At 52.3% G+C, this 17,087-nt stretch overlaps 1 protein-coding gene across 5 annotated transcripts in view; it reads left to right on the top strand.

The window, feature by feature from the left end:
- NEURL1 (neuralized E3 ubiquitin protein ligase 1) overlaps positions 1 to 16,060 on the top strand; it is a 68,980-nt gene extending 52,920 nt beyond the window's left edge. For all 5 annotated transcript variants that reach the window (XM_081074470.1, XM_081074471.1, XM_081074474.1 and 2 more), the window contains 3 exons: positions 8,452 to 9,141; positions 12,399 to 12,545; positions 13,059 to 16,060. In XM_081074470.1, the coding sequence (XP_080930596.1) occupies positions 8,452 to 9,141; positions 12,399 to 12,545; positions 13,059 to 13,297 (1,076 nt within the window). In that variant the 3' untranslated portion in view covers positions 13,298 to 16,060. The remainder of the gene's footprint in view (positions 1 to 8,451; positions 9,142 to 12,398; positions 12,546 to 13,058) is intronic.
- Positions 16,061 to 17,087: the final 1,027 nt, after the last annotated feature.

The following is a 17,087-nucleotide window of genomic DNA, read 5'->3' as shown; positions in this document are numbered from 1 at the left end:
TTAAAAAGAGATCCATCCAAGATCTCTTCAGAGGTGGGTGTGCTGCTCTATGCCCTCATTTGGTGCTCCTGCCCTCTGGACACGCCCGCTGCCCTATATAGTCTCTGGGACAGTGTTCCCCCACTCTCTTTCCTCTCCTTCCCACTTCCATGTTCCCTTCTTTCCTTGCCTGTCACTTCACTGCACCTGTGTCCTCCTAGGAATCCCTCCCTCCCCCCAGATCCCTCTGGCTTTCCCTGTTCTTCCTCCTCTGCAGATGTCACCCTGTCTTGGTGGCTCTGAGGATGCGCCTGTCTTTCTAGGGTGATTGTCTCCCAAACCAGTGTCTCATCTTTAGAGATTTCCTGCCAAATCTGTCCCCTCCCCTCCTGCCTCAGTGTGGAACCTGCAGCCAAAGTTCTCCAAACCTTACCTGGCCAGTGTCTGCTCCTCAGACCAGAGCCACTCTGGGGTAACTGGCATGTAGTAGGTTCAAAAGTCAGGCCATGGGCGGATTGGCCATCTCCCAAGACAGAGTAGAGGCAGGGCTGGTGTCTCTCCCTGACTGATACCTCCAGGCAGGTATCCCACCTCCCCCACCCCCAATGCCCTAACCATAACCCAGGCCCACTGGTGCCCATGCCGTGGTCCCAACTGGCCTGCTTCAGGCCTTCCAGGCTCCCATTATGCTGGAGTTCAGCAGATCACCCTCTTTCCTCGGGGCACCCCTGGCTCAAGCCTGGCTGGTATCTCCAAAAATAACAGCTTCCTACCTCCGGGAAGAAGGACCTGCCAGCAACTAAATAAATACAAGTTTTATGGGGTGATTAATACTTGGAGAGATAAGCTCCTATCCCAGTTTTTCAAGCTCTCTCTGCTCTTCTCCGAAATGTTAGCTCAGGAAGGCAGCCATGGGTCCTGGCAGAAAGCTGGTGAGCCAAGATCCACTTACAGGGTGCTTCTTCTGAGTGTCTCTCTGCCCACCACAGTCTAGGCACTGTGCAGGCTTGGGGAGACACAAGAACTGAAAACCCCTTTCCTTGAAGAGTGTTTATATTAGGGAGACACACCATAAAACTGGTCTGAGATGACCTAAATTTAATTCTATAATTAAGTGTGGCTGAAGAGTAAAACTGGGTGTGTGTGTCGGGGGTGGGGGGCAGGGGGTGCAGCTGGGTAGCAATCCAGGAGGACTTTCTGTAGGAGATGAGTTTTAAGTCAGGAACCAAGGGAGTTGAAAAGGAACAATTTAGGCCAGTCAGGAGGGTGTGCATAGGCACAGAGATGGGAATGAGTGGTCATTCAGGGAGCAGAACCTTAAGGGGAAGGGGTGTAGTGAAAAGGTAGCAGGTGACTTGTGGAGAAGGGATACGCATAAGTGGGGAGCCATGATAGTAGAAAGCTTCCAGCAGCTTCTGTGCTGTCAAGTTTTTCAAGAAGAGGAAATGTGGCCTGGAGATGGGGAGGGGCCTGCCTAAATTCTCCCAGCCAGTCAGAAGCCAGGCTGGGATGGCATTCAGATCTTCCAGGCTGATCTGGGTATAAAGGTCAGTGTGAGAAGACTTATTGCCACATCAAAATGGCAGTGGCTGAGCCCAGGAGGGCGTTAGGAAGGCATTAGGTGGGGGCTCCCAAGGGTGCATGGCGTTTTGCTTCTTCCTGACCTCTGCCCAGGCTCCCAGGTCTTGGTAAAAGACCCCACCTGCCTACTAAGGAGAGGGATGGACGGAGACTCTCCGGGTAGCTTCCTAAAGCCCAGGCTGCTGCTGGGGCAGTTTGTGGGGTGGCGGGCCAGCCTGGCTGCCCAGCAGTGAGACGCCTGGGCCTCTCCACAGATAGGCCATAGGTCAGGGCGCCCCTCCAGGATGTGCCTCAGCTTGGCAGCACAGAGTGTGAGCCACCCGGCCGGCTGAGGACCACACGGCCATATGGGGCTTCCGCTTCCCAGGCTAAACCAATATTTACCTTCAGCTGTGGCTGCCAGGGCCTGAGAGGCAAATATTAGTTTAAGGAGCCTGAGCCAAGCTCTTGGGGTGGGGGAAAGGGCTGAGGATACTAATCACGATTTCTTCCTCTTTGACAGTTTCCATTTCTTCTTGATCAAAAGTTATCTTCTGTTCTTTCTGCTTCAGAGACTCTTCCAGGCACGTCATGTCTGTTCACCCCGAATTCTGCCAATTATATCAGGGCCCGACTCCACGCCCTCCCTCCACCAAGAAGCCTTCCCTGACTTCCCCTATTCTCGCTGACCCTTCCTTCTCCTGACACCAGCAGCACGTGCAGGTCTAAGTGGTGTCGGGAGTTCTGCATCACGTATTGTCTTGCTCTTTAAGAAGACAGCGTGAATCCTCTTTTGTATATATTATAAAGAAAGCTATTATTGTATCCATTTTACAGATAAGGAAACAGAGGCTCAGAGAGGTATGATAACTTGCTCAAGGTCACATAGCTTAGTGGAACTGGGACCTGAGACCTGGAATGTGGGCTGCATTATTCCCCAGCTTCTCGAAATATGAGTCTATCTAGTCTCCCTATTAAGTCTGAATTCTCCCAAAATGTGGGGACCGTGCCCCTCTCCCATGTCTTCTAGATTACAGCTTACAAGAGTGCAAACCATCAGGGATCAACTGGACATGTTGGGTCCCGATAGGCCACAGGGCAGCATCCTGATTCAGTGGTGAGGGGGGTTCTGCCTGCCTTGTAGTTCCCTGAAGGCTCCTGAAAGCTTTGTCTGGTTCTGTTCATGGTACACTCTAGTTTTCTATCAGAATGAATATATATAAAGAGCACCATATGTAACTGCCAATTTTGGACTGTTTCTAGTGTCCAGAAATGGCAATTTCATATGTTTTCATCTAGAATCTCTTTGGCCCAAGACATAGTTCTGGGGATCTTGGAGAGACTTGGGGCACCCAGGATGAGATGTGTGTGGAGTGGAGGGGCTGGGCCTTGCAGTATTGGGAACAAAGACCTCGTTTCAGAATCAGCAGACCTGAATGAATCAAGATTTGACTCAGCCACTCACTAGCTTTGGGCCAGGCTTTCAGCTTCTCTGTGTCTCAACCACCTATCTATTATTTGGACATAATTACACATGTGCTATTTACCTCACAGATAGTCTGTGAGCCTCACTGACATGTGCAAGTGTTTACACAAATGGGAAGGGCTCTTGTCTTTAGGTTGAAAAGGAATACCTAATTTAAAAACATCACCAAAATAGACTAACCCCTAAGCCAGTTCTGTCACTGGAAGAGGGAGCCTTAAAACCAAGTCCCTGTACCTGGATGAAAGGCGAACCATAAAATATAAACGGTTTCAGGGAACAAGACCAATGGTCCTTCATGTTGGCTTCTTGGGACACTGGGGTTACACAGAGGCATCTCTTTGGCGGCTGAATGGCAGGGCTCTATGGCCACGTCTTAGACTTCAACCAGAGCTTTCAGTTCCATTAGATGAAAAGATTCCACTTTTTAAAAAGTCTGAGAACCGCCAGACCAGATGAGTCTGAGAATCTATAAGCCTAAGGCTGTGTGGCATGAAGAGTCTATAAATCTAAGAGTCTTTGACTCTGAGTGATTCTGGGACATTCTGCCCTTCCCTCCATGAGCCTCAGAAAGTGTATTTGTTTCTCCTAGCTTTCCTGTGGTTGGTTTTATATAGAGAGGGTGGAGGCGAGTGTGGGTTTTGGGGGTACTGCCCAGAGGGGTGGAGAACCCCTCGCCCATCCAACTCCTGCACCCACCCTCCCGGCTCCATCCCCTGCCCCTTGCCAGATGGAAACCGGCAAGAGGATGTTTATGGAGACAGTAAATGGGCTGGCAGCATCTTCCAAACAGGGGCCAGCAGATACCTGCTAGCCGGCTTGGAAGCTGCAGGCTGACCCATGGTTAAAGATTATCCAGAGCTCCGGATGTGAGAATCTGAACAAACAAGACTTGGGCTGATGGCAGGCCCTGCTTCAAAGGAGCCCCTCACTTGTCCCCTGAGACCTCCTGCACCAGTGTCCAGGTCCTGCCTTGGTCAGCCTGCACTGGCTGGCAACGTGTGGGAGGGCCTGTGGGGCTCTGGGTCAGTGAGTGCTGGCCCCTCAACTCCTCTCCTTTCCTTTCTCCTCACTGGTCTTGCTCACTGGCCTTTCTCCTCACTATTCTCCAGGCACTTGCTAACGCATTTTCCCAGCACTTTTCCCACTGGAATGCCTCTCGCTTGTCAATCCAAACACTCTTGTCCTTCAGGGCCCAGGTCAAATTGTGTTTTTTCCAAGATGCTGTCACTGAGTCACTCTGGAACAGGAAGGGGGACCTCAGCCTCAGTTGGAGAGCGCTATCCTAAAAGGGATAGTTATCTTAAAGAAGAGAAGGCTCTTTCTTCTTCTAAAGGGGGCCCCACAGAGTGGGTATAGGACACATGGATCCAGGCAAGGAGAAATTTTCTAACAGTCATAGTTGTTCAGAGGGAGGGATAGATAGCCTTGGGAGGTGGTGAGCTTCTTGTCCCCAGGGGCATTCTAGCCAAGGCTGCGTGAGAACTTGGCAGAGATATGTAGATTTCCTCCTTCTCCTTTAAGATCATGTCTAATCCAAGACACTAAGAATTTTGTAACTAAATTGTGTTAAAATATTTTCATGCCCCAAGCTTCAATCCTAAGGGCCACTGGCTCCCCACGGCCCAGGTCCTGGCTTTTCTCTCCTTAATGCCTGCCCAGGGTTAGGCACACAGTGGCTCAGTGAGTGGGTGCCCTGAGTGCCACCCCGAGGGCAAGAAACCCCTGGCCTGAGCCTCCCTGCCCTTTGCAGGGCCTAGGTGTTTCTGCCCTGGCCCAGGGGATCTGCAGAGCCATTGCCAGGCACCAGATTAGGCAGAAACTGAAGATTGACAAATTCTTTCCTGAAAGAGGAGACAAGAGGGGGAGCCAGTTTAGCAGTTTCTCCCTTGGCCTTGTGCCACCCCTTCCCCCATCATAAAACCTCCAAAGTGGGCAGCTGTGTGTCCCAGGCATAGATTACATAACTTGTTGCTTCTAAATGTGGTGCCCCTGCTTGGGGTTATAGATTGCCTATTTGGTTTTTCCAAGCTGTCCCCCAGGCATACTCCTGGGCTGAAGTTGGTCCCATGGTGCTCTCCCCTGGCTTTGGGAGCCCGGACCCTTCCCTGACCTCCGACTTGATGTCAGCTCACCCAGCTGTGACCCTTGCTGTTCCTTCTGCTGAGGGTGCTCTGACCAGCTCCTCAATCTCAAGTTTCATCTATTTCAGGGCCCTGGCGCAGCTGGACACACCAATGGGATTGTTATTTTGGAGCTTGCTGGCGGCATGCAGCTCCTCCTGACCCCAAAGGGGTGGAGGGGATGGGATAGAAGACATACTTGGGCTGGGCACTGGCCCCAGGGATTCTGTTTTTAGCTGTTTCCCAGCATCTCTTGTACCTCCTTTCCCAACTCCTGCAATATTTCAGGCAAGGCCAAAGGGGTGCATTTTCCTGCCCCTTCTCTCTATCCCCCATTGTTTCTCCTTCCTTCTTTCTTCCTCATCTCCACTTGTAGCATCTCTTTCCTGGTCTGTAGTGAGTGATGTCATTCAGTGATTATTCCTGGGTGTCCATCATAACTGCCACAAAGTCCTACATTTAGGTTCCACCATAGCACAGGTTGCCTGGGACGTGGTGAGTGCCCGTAGCAGGCAGATTCAGATAAAAGAGGACTCCATATTCAAGTAGAAGGGGACCAGAAGAGCTCACATCCAGCCCCATTCAGAAATCTGTTTTGAGGGTCCGCCTCGCTCCATGGGCTCTGACTGATCGTCCTGAGTGTGTGGGGGTGGGGAGAGGAGTATGGGGGTGCATATGTATGTGGGCCCCTGTGACAGCCTTGTTCCTGTAGGTTCTGGCTGTGCAGCTCTGAGCCACTTGTGTCCTCCTCACCCTGCTGTCCTTGTGCCTTCCCCTCGGTCTCCAACACTCTGGAGTCCTCAGGCCATTGCCTGGAATCCCTGAGGGGTGGGGAGCAGGGGCTGTTCCCTGAGGCCCAGGTCAACCCACAGCCCTCCCTAGTTCCCCACTTTGTCTCTTGTGCTTCCCCCTCCTGCTCATGCCCTCCTCACCTCCGCTTCTCTGCAGCCCCCCAGCCTCTCTACACCATGGCTGTCACAGAGTCAATTCCCTGGAATAATCGCATTTTCCGGTCGGCTCCCTTCTTCTTGCCAAGCGTGATGCTGGGAAATCCCAACCAGCCAGGCCCCATGAGGCTTCTCCAAAGAGACAGGAGACTTGGGGGAAGGGCCCAGTACTGTCTCCTTGCCTGGGCTCAAACAACACTTCCTGGAAGAGGCAGGGGGGTCTGGTAGGGGAGAACAAAAACAGGGAGGCTTTAGGGACCGTCTCTAGATGCAGCTGGAGCTGAATTCTAGCCTCTGCTGCCGATACCAGTCCAGGCCCCTAAGCCCTGCTCTGACACCAAGCACCCCAGCCGTCCTTACCCAGTTCCTGAAGAGAAGGCACAGAGCCTCCCATGGGGACGCTCAGAGAAAAGGCTCTCAGGGAGGGATTGGCCCATGATATGGCCTGTGGTGGCACTAAACAAATTTGGGGACTTCCACAGAAGGAGTTGCATAAAAAGGAAGGCTAAAATTGAAGACTGTGGCATCAGGCGTTAGACAGACCTTTGCTTCAATCCTGGATCTGCCGCTGGGCTGTGACATAACATCTCTGAGCTTTATCCGTACAGCAGGGGCACCTCCACAGGAAACTTTAAGGATGAAATGCAGAGGCAATTCATTGCACACAACGACTTTCATTATACATTATAGGACTGCATAAAGCTGGACATCACATAGCCATTTAAAAAATATGGTGTTAGAAACAGTCATTGGCATGAAAACGTGTTGAGGACATAGTAAGTGGAGAAGCTAGTTTTGGAAAGGAAATCTGTATGACAGGGTCCTTAGTCTGGAGTCCAGGCCCATGGATGACTTTACGTGATTCGCAGTTGCTCTGAAATTATCCACAGAGTTTAGGGAGAATACATTTTTCTGAGGAGGAGATAGGTCAAAGTTATCACATTTTCAAAGGGGTTTGTTACCCATAAAAGGTTAAAAACTACTGGCGTTTATATAGCATTTTGTATTAAAAAAAAAGTAAATAAAAATATATATTGAAATAAGGCTGGAAGGTCATACGTCCAAATATTAACAGGTTTTTTTTCTCTGAATGGTCTGGGCTGACAGGCAATTATTTTTTTCTTTTTGCCAAACTGTCTTTACTACAAATACAGTCTCTATGACTTGTATGATTAAAAAGAGACAGGTTTTGATTTCCTGTTAAGTCACTTTCAAAAGGAAAGTTGGGATACATTTACATAACTTCTCTCAGTTGCATTGTCCTTGTATGCCAACGATAACTTTAAAAGGTAACTGTTGGGATAAGATGCGACAATTTATGCAGAGTTCTGGGGATGTCACCAGGGCATTCAACACATATTTACTGCTTGTGTTCTAAGTGCTTAGGGCGGTTGTAGCTGCTGGGGATAAAGAGGGAGGACCCCAGGAATTAAATTTATAAGAACTCACACAAAAAAAAAACTCTTATAAGCATACCGATCATGTTTTAAATTTTGTTAAGGGGATCCCGATATTCGAGTCCGTCGGCCTGTGCTCACTGGCCCTGAAGAAATGCATGAGCAGCAGTTTGCAGTAGAGAAAGAAAAATAGTTTAATATGGAATTAACCCATCAGGAATACAGGGAGCTAATACCTGCTTCTCCGATGGCATGCAGGTGACAGATTACGTAGGGCAAAATCTCAAGGGGCAGGTGTTAGGGGTTCCGGGTCGTTCTGGGCGCTGATTGGTCACAGGTGAGGTTAGTGTAATGAATCGTTTCTCCAGGTCTCGAGGATAGATAGCTCCGAGGTCTGCTCAGGAGGCCCTGTGTGGTTTCGTGGAAAAGTAAAAGTAGCCAGGGGGTCTTTCCACCTTAGGGCTCAGGACCTGAAACATGGGTCCAGATGTTGTCTGTCGCCTGCCAGAGGTCCAGACCTTGTGACTATTATCAGACAGGTCCCGGCTCCTGTCTTCCGCTGCCTCCCGGGTTTGCTGGTGTTCCAGGGGGGAAAGGCTAGGTATGTCGGGGGCTGTAGAGGGAGAGATGATTTCTAGAAGGAGGATTTAAAGCTCAATTTAATCAAAAGTCATAATGACCCTCGGTGTCGATTTTGGTGTCTTTCCTCCCAGGCGGAATCCTTACTTAAATAATTAAGTGTCCCCCACACAACCTGGGTTCCCCAGCGTTGTTTCTTAATGTCTTAGGCATCGTGTATCCCTTTGTGCATCCCATCGTGTGTCCCTTTCAAAGCCCGGTGTTTTGATGGCGCGTACTGGGAAGACCAGTCGGGGGTGCGGGCGATGGGGACGGGCCCCCGCGGCGCCGGCCTGACGCTCGCGCGGTGTCTCCCCCCCCCCCCCCCCCCCCCCCGGCCGCAGACAGCGAGCTGGTGCTGCCGGACTGCCTGCGGCCGCGCTCCTTCACCGCCCTGCGCAGGCCCTCGCTGCGGCGCGAGGCCGACGACGCGCGCCTCTCCGTGAGCTTGTGCGACCTCAACGTGCCGGCGGCCGACGGCGACGAGGCCCCGCCGGCCGCCGGCGGCCCCGTCCCGCAGAACTCGCTCAACTCCCAGCACAGCCGCGCCCTCCCCGCGCAGCTCGACGGCGACCTGCGCTTCCACGCGCTGCGCGCCGGCGCGCACGTCCGGATCCTGGACGAGCAGACAGTGGCGCGCCTGGAGCACGGGCGCGACGAGCGCGCGCTCGTCTTCACCAGCCGGCCCGTGCGCGTGGCCGAGACCATCTTTGTCAAGGTCACGCGCTCGGGCGGCGCGCGGCCCGGCGCGCTGTCCTTCGGCGTCACCACCTGCGACCCCGGCACGCTGCGGCCCGCCGAGCTGCCCTTCACCCCCGAGGCCCTGGGGGACCGCAAGGAGTTCTGGGCGGTGTGCCGCGTGCCCGGGCCCCTGCACAGCGGCGACATCCTGGGCCTGGTGGTGAACGCCGACGGCGAGCTACACCTCAGCCACAACGGCGCCGCCGCCGGCGTGCAACTGTGCGTGGACGCGTCGCAGCCGCTCTGGATGCTCTTCGGCCTGCACGGCGCGGTCACGCAGATCCGCATCCTCGGTGAGTGCTCCCGGCCACGCGCTGGCCTCCCCCGGCGCACCCCGAGGCTGGCCTCAGCGGTCCTCCTCCAGACTCAGCATCGCGGCCTTCCTGGAGGAGGGGGCCGGTCCGGGTCGGGGGAAAAAGAGGGCGCAGTCCACCCCGTAATGCGGCCTTGCCATGGAGCTAGCTGCGCACCCTGACATGAGATCTGGGCAGCACTCCATTGTCTAGCCCGGGGCCCTGAGAGCGCAGCAGATGCTCCCTTGGGAGGGGAGAAAAGCATGGATCGTCTTGTTTCACTCCCAGATTCTGATTGACCCACATTCCCACAGATCTCTAGATAGACCATATAGATACGGGTAAGTACCTATATCTATAGCTGTATTACATGCCTAGATCGAAACAGCCCAGGTACACACCAGGGGCCACTTAAAAATGAGAAAATATTGTTTCTACCACTAACTAACTTTTTGAGGCTGTTTTCATTTCTCAAAAATGGGAATAAAGACCTCTGCCTCTAAGGATGGTTGTGTCTAAATAAGAAATAGAGTTTGGTATGCCAATAGCCAGGTGTCTGTGCAGGGTGGTGCCTGGGTTGCAGGCCCCGGGGGGAATCCCTTAGCAGAGGGCCTTGGAGAAAGGGGTTGCAGAAGCCTGAGCCTTACTTTCCTGGGTTTGAGTGAACAGACTTGGAATAAATTTGGGGGATGTAGACTTGGGTACCCCATGTTTTCCAGATTGTTCTGTAGATTAGGTGTGTCTGTTGAAGAAGGGTACTTGGGTCAAAAGAGTTTGGGAAATACTGTTTTTTTTTTTAAATGGGGGTTCTTGACTGCAGAACTTCTCAGAGCCTTTTATATGCAGTGTGAATTTTTAAGGAGAGGGTGGTGGTGGTTATGGTGTACAGCTTTTCCAAACTAATTTGACCAGAAATCCTTTTTTCACAAAGCATCTATGTCCTGGGTCCTTTGTCACCCCAGATTGAGCTTTCCAAGTGCTGGTCTGCCAACCTGCTGCAGTAGACTGGGCTAGACTGGGCTAGTTTCATTAGACTCACTTGGAGAACCTGCTAACTTGCAGATTCTTGAGTACCACCTCCAGAGATTTCAATTCTGTAGACTTTGGATAGGTTCTGGCCATCTGAAGTGTTTTTGTTTTTTTCTTCCCCTTTTTTTTTTTTTTTAAGCAAGTTTGCTTAGACAACTTTGGAGACCCCTGGGCCTTACAGGTCCCCAGACCATACCTCACCCCAGGAGGCTTCATAATCAAGATAATGTGTGTATGTGAGTGAGCATGAGTTACACTATAAGATTGACATACTGAGTATAGGCACATGTGAGTAACTAAATGCATGTGTATTTGGGTATGTAATGCTGTTGATGATTGTGGGAGTATCTGAGAGTTTATGAAGTCAGATAAAATCATTGGGGACTTCCTACTCTGTTCCAGAGACCTAACGAAGATGGAGTGAAAAATAAATAAATTTAAAAAATAAAATAAATTTAAAAAGGAATAAAAAGAAAATGAGGCTGGGGTACTAAGAAGTTAGGATTGAGGGAAGATAAATCAGGAAGGAATGAAAAGAAATCAGGCTAGTTGAAAAGACATCAGGAAGGAAAGAAGTTGGGGGTGAAAATTCAGGATAGAATAAAAAGAAATCAGACTCGGGTGCAGAAAAAAATCAGGCTGAGATGAAAAGATATTTGGCTACACTCACCAGGAGACGTTGCTCCTCCGACGAAGGAAATTACATAAGGGCAAGATACTCTCTTGCTTCAGCACCATCTAATAATAGATAAGTAGTTTTCCAGTGAGGCTTCTGTTGCCCAAAGAGGCTTACTAGACTGGAGCAAAGAAGCAGCTTAAAAAAAAAATCAGGACTTAAATGTCCCAAGAGGTAAGTAGGCTAGGATGGGTGTTGAAGAATAGTCATCGGAATTCAATAGATAGTACGTACTAAATAGAGTGCTCCTGAGCTGTTTGGAGAATTGGGTGTCTCAACCAGCAAATTGGTGTTAGGGGATCATGACAGACTCCAAAGGGAAAACAAATCAGTGACGATGTATGAAGGGTAATTATTTACCTTATGGAATAATGCTTTGCTTTGTTGAAGGCCTAAGTGAACTAAGAATAGAAGGCTGTTTTCTTCACTCCAGAACTACAGCCAATTTCATACTTAATGGTGAAACACTAGAAACATTCTCATTAAAGTGAGGAATGTGATAGTGATGCCGTACAATATTGTTCTGAAAATGCTAGCTAGTGCAAGAAGGCAAGAAAAGCAAATAGGAAGTATGAATTTCTGAAACAGGAGATTAACTTGAAAGCTATTAACACTAATAAGAAAACCCTGTGGCCATCTAATGAATAATCCTAGAAACAGTGACTATTGAATGAATTAGAACAAATAATAATAAAAAAGATCTCATTGAGCACTTGTGTGTAGGGCATCATGTTAGGGTCTGTGGGAGAGTCACAGGTGAATAAGATTTCCTTCTCAGGAAGCTCATGGTTTAAATGGGGAAACAAAGCTGCATTCCGGAGCAAAGAACAAATAATGCTCCAGGATCTGTGGTTGTTTAGTCCCACGCATGTGGTGTGTGTGCCTGGTCAGTGTTAAATAATCTGGTTGGTGATGCAGGCAGGAGCTCTGTGGTTCTTATTCCCAGTTTTACGTTCATGGTATCTCATAGGCCCTCAGAAAGGACTTGCTGAAGGGAGGAGAAAAGGAATAGAAAGGTGAGGAGTGGAAGAGGGAAAGGCGTGAGAGGAGGAAGGAGGGAAAGAATGTAGGACAGAACAAGTGTGGGAGATGGTGAAGGGCATTTCAAAGGTGCCAGTGCAGAGAAGGTGGGCATTATCTGGAGACAGCGATGGAGAGTACAGGAATTTGAACAGAAGGGTGAGGTTGTTGGGCCGGAAGGGCCTTGTGGGGCCCGTGGAAGGTGACTTTGTTCTCTGGTGTGGGAAACCTTGAAGGTGATGGATGTATGGGGAAGGTGGAGGGGGGCTTCTTCTAGGCGGGGGACTTGTTTGGAGACTACTGATTTAGTAATACTAGAGCACAAGTGGGCCTCCAGTTTGTAGGTGGGAACAGAGAGCTGGGGCACGGTGCTGAGCTAGCCTGTGGAATCCTGCCCGGAGCCCAGTGGCTGGGCTGTGTGGTGAGGCTATGGCACCCCCTTTGTCTCCTGGGAACCTACTGGAGGGGCAGACTCGAGCTTTCTCCTAGTGGGCCTCTGAGTGGCTAGTGCATCCCTTCCCTTCTTTCGCAGGCTCCACCATCCTTGCAGAGCGGGGCATCCCATCACTCCCCTGCTCCCCTGCCTCCACACCAACGTCGCCCAGCACCGTGGGTAGTCGCCTTTCTGACCCCTTGCTCAGCACATGCAGTTTGGGACCTCTGGGGAGCTCTGCTGGCGGTAAGTAGGTTGGCCCCTCCAGGACCATGTTGTCTGTGCCTGACCTCCCATCCTGAGACCCTGGCTGAGGAAGGCATGCAGCCTCTATATCAAGGGAGGACCCCGGAAGAGCTAGAGTGGGCCCACCAAACCCTTGTTGGGTAGTGATTTCTGGGGTGTATCCCACCCTGACCCTAGCTGGGCACCTTTCTCCAAAGGACTTTTTAAGCACACAGGGAACACCAAAAGATAGCTCAACAGGGGCCTGCCTTAAAAGATTTGGGGCCCCCTTCCTTCTTCTATCCTTCCCTCTCTTCCTTCACTGCTTCATGGATACCCTGGCCCCTGGTCTGGGAGCTGAGGGGCCACAAGTGCATGCTGTCCTCTGTCGTGCCCAGGAAGTTGGCTTATCAGGGTAAACAGGCAGATCTTGATAAACAGAGGGGGAGATAAGAGGCAGGGGGCCTCTCTTCCCGTTAACTTGGGGCTGGGCTGGATCAAATCTTCACCTGACTGGTGTCTCCTTGTCCCCAGGGACGGCCCCCAACTCGCCAGTGAGCCTGCCCGAGTCACCAGTGACCCCAGGCACGGGCCAGTGGAGCGATGAGTGCACCATTTGCTATGAGCACACGGTGGACACGGTCATCTACACGTGTGGCCACATGTGCCTCTGCTATGCCTGTGGCCTGCGCCTCAAGAAGGCTCTGCACGCCTGCTGCCCCATCTGCCGCCGCCCCATCAAGGACATCATCAAGACCTACCGAAGCTCCTAGCCCGCTGCGGCACCCCACCCCGCACGCCCACCTCGTCAGACTTTGGCTCAACTCCAGCCGAGGGGCAAGCCAACGGGGCCCCTTCTCTTCTTCCTCATTTTGGAAACTCTTTTCCCTTCTCCATTAAACATGGGACACTGAGGCCCCTGAAGGTTTGGGGGAAAAGGGGGTATCAGGCAGGGAGGTAGGGGGCAGAAGGCAGTTGTCTGCCAGAGGGGAGGGGAGGAGTTTATACTCTGTCTGCCTTTCCTTTCTCTGTACCTAGCTCTTCCCTTCATATTGAGGGACTAATTGGGGTCCCAGCCTGTCCCAGTCTTTCCCCATGTGGGGCAGACTTCTGTGAGGTCCCTCTAGCCCATGTGGCACCTTTGTGACAATTAGAAAGTATGTCCTTTCCTCTGGGCAGATGTGGCTCTGAGCCAGGGCACGTGGCCTGGCTGGTGGAGTATGGACTGGACTTCCTCCTACATTTGCTCCCTCAGCCAGCCGCCCTGGGACAGTGCACAGCTCACCAGCGGCTGTGGGCAGATAGCCCCCGAGCTGCTGCCTTCCTCCTCTCACCCCTGCCCCGTGGGTCTGGCATCGGGGGGAAAGAAGGCCCGTGGATACTGTCACCCCGGCAGGCGGCAGGCTCCATGCCGTGTCCCTCTCCCACTCCTCCGCGATGGGTGGACAAATAGGCTGCAGAAGGCTCCAGGTTCGGAGCCCCTGGCCTGTGTCCTCGCAGAGGTGAGGGCCCCTTCCTGGCCACAGCCTTTCTGCCCCAATCATCTCGCCCCTTGGTGTGGGCTGGAGAGCAGGGTCTGTCTTCTGTCAGGGACTCTAAGAACAGGTCTGTATCTACTCTGTGTGACTTGTCCTGTATCTCAGTGCTGTCCTGGGCTTGGCTGATGCTCAGAGACGCGGTAGCTTCCCCAGGAGAGGCCAGGGCCCCGGCGTGGGGGCAGGGAGGGTTCCTGGGGTAAAACCAGCCTTTTCGTTATTTATTTATTTATTTATTTGGTTTGTAGTTTTTGGAGGCCAGGGGGGTGAGTTCCCATCCCTTAGGTCCCTAGAAAAGCTGCCCTGGTGTGCCGGATGCCTGGGGAGCGGGGACAGCAGAGGTATTCATCCTTCAAAATCTTTCTCCGATTTCAGCCCAACAGTCCACAGCCAGCTCTGCTTCCCGTGAATTAGAACTCCATAACAAGGGGCAGACTGGGAGGCCTCCTGGCAAATTGTGTGCATTTTACAGAGAGGCAAACTGAGCCTCCTTAATACCCCGGGGCCACAAAGTGCCCTTCCTTGCTGAGCTGGAGAAGGGTTATAGTTGGCTCAAATATGTCAGGAGGCCCAGGAGCTCCCCCCTCCACAAGGACATAACACATTTTGGGAAGGCTGAAGGAGGGGAGCCTGTCTTGGGCCAGGGAGCAGGGTTTGGGAGCCAAGTGATAGTAGGGGCAGGGAGCCTGTTCTTAGGACAGACACTCGGCCCCCAGGAAGGAGGAGAGTGGTGGGGGTGGGTCCCAGCCCCTCTGGGTTCTTATTCCTGGTTCTGGGGTGAGGGAGTACCCTCAGCCTGCTCGTAGGCTACAGCCATCGCTGCCCTGCTTGCCTTGTCCTGATGAGCCGTGGGCTGCGGCCAGCTCTCAGAGTCCTGGCCTAGTCTCCCCCCGTCTCCCAGCCCTCTGCCTCAGACGGCTTTTTACGTGCATCAGAGACTGCTGTTCCCTGTGGCTGGCAGAGCATGCGCCTCTGGACCTGGTAACTGACCAGTCGTGCGGTCCTGGCCAGGGCATAGTTCCTCTGTGCCTCAGCTGCCACCTCTGTAAAATGGTTATTTGGGGGTAGGGGCAGACTGTGTGTGACTGTCAGTTCTTTGGTGGGGGGCTGCTATGGGGTGGGATGGTGGGACAGCACTGGGGGTCAGCACACCAGGCTGGGCCTTTGTCTGCCCCTGTCTTGCAGTGGGCCTTCGAGAAGTCATGCTTCCACTATGGGTCTCCCCACTGACCCCGGAGACCCCTTCTGTGGGGGTGTGGTGGGATGGGGAGGTGGGGGCTCCATACAGTCAAAGGTTCCATCTCAGAGGCAAAGAGAAGTCTTACGGGCAGGGCCTGCCTGGCCTGAGGGTGGGGGAGAGGAAGACATCTGTCCCATTTTCTGTTAGTACGGGGTAGTTGCTGCCTCCTTTGTGAACTTGGGTCGCTGTGATTGTGAATAAAGGTGATTTCGTACCAGCCTGATGGCTGTGCTGTGCAGTGTGGAGGGCGGGCCAATGTGGGTATGGGTGTGTGCAAGCATGTGTGTTGGCAGGGGTGGGGGGGAGTTGGTGCTGGAGGGTCAGGTGTCCTGAGTAGGGAGGGGAGGCAACAATCAGGGGAGACTCCCTGGAATGGGGGGGCCGAGCCTGACCTGGGGCTTGGACAACAGGGGCCAGAATGCTTGGTGAGTCTTGCAAGTTGAAAAGGAGAAGCCACTGCCCTTTGGCAACCTCAGGTCCCTGGGTCGGTGAGGAGAGACGTTTACTGGGGCAGGAGTGGTGGGAGTCCACGAGGCAGCTAGGCTGAGCTGGGCCCAAACCTGGCCCGCGACCCTTGTGGGGTGGCAGCGCCACCTATGGGCTAATGGAAGGATGACAAGTCCTCAGGCAGCAGGGACTTGCTGAGCGAGCTCACAGGAACAGGGCGTCTCCCCATCCCGTGCCCCTGCCTGGGATCTGAGCTGAGCTCTCATTGGTTGGTGCTGAGACCTATACCAAATGGGTGGCACCGCTGGGCAGAACAGGCCTCTGACCAGAGATCTTAAGAGAAGTTTTCTAGATGTGCCGAGTACATCTGGCTGGCTGCAGAGGCTGGGGGTGGCTGAGAGGGTTTAGGCTCAATTCGGAATCATCCTTATTTGGTGGGGTGGGGCCTCAGAGACACAGGGATGCCTGCATTCCTGCCCTCTCTTCTGTGAGGACACTGGCTGCCCAGCCTCTGCCTGGCCTTGAATGGCTACAGGCGGCTCCCTACAGGACAGCCCTCCTTACTAGAGTCTAGCAGAAGTAGGGAGGGCCAGGGGCTCCAAGCTGAGGGGCCAGCTAGGCCTGCTGGATATGGGTCTTTGACCCAAAGATCTCCATCTCTTTCAAAGCCTTGTGCCTTGGCCGTTGCACAGAAAGCTTCTAATGAGAAGGCGGGGAAAGGGGGAGGGGCTTGAGCACAATTCTTACCAACAATGGTGGGAACTTCCCTGCCCCCCAACTCCAGTGTCCTCAGCGGGCTGGGGTCCTGCAGTTCACGCTGCATTCAGGATAATGTGGCTTTTGCCATTCAGCTGGATGGGTTTTCTGGTGGCAGGGAGAATTAAAAGGTGATTCTGTTCTGTTAAAAAGGCCAAAAACTTTATTTAATTTTCAGGGAAATACAAGAAAATGCATGTAAACATAAAATACAAAACAACCCAAATCTTACAGTCTAGAAGCATGCCGAGATAGTATTTTCTGCAGACCAAAGAATCCCGTCAAATGATAAAGGACACCTGGAAAGTGGCAGGCCAAGGGTCTGGGTCCCTTCCCCAAGGACACTGCATTTTTGTGATGAGAACAATTAAAAAAAACAAACCACTATTAAAAACATTAGAAACATGGAGAAAGTTTAGCACCACCATTGATCCTGGAAATTGTTTAGCATTCAAATTGACCACACTAAATTTAATGTCCTTTTTTTTCAGTTTCTCTGCTGAGGTGGGGAAGAAGGAACAACCTCTTCCTGATACCCACAGAGCCTGCTAGGAGCTGGGAGGGGTTAAGTGGACACCACGAGGA

Source organism: Rhinolophus hipposideros, assembly GCF_964194185.1.
Source record: "Rhinolophus hipposideros genome assembly, chromosome: 15".
Lineage (NCBI taxonomy): Eukaryota > Metazoa > Chordata > Mammalia > Chiroptera > Rhinolophidae > Rhinolophus > Rhinolophus hipposideros.
Note: the sequence above shows the minus strand (reverse complement) of the source record. Positions and strands in the feature narration are given on the sequence as shown.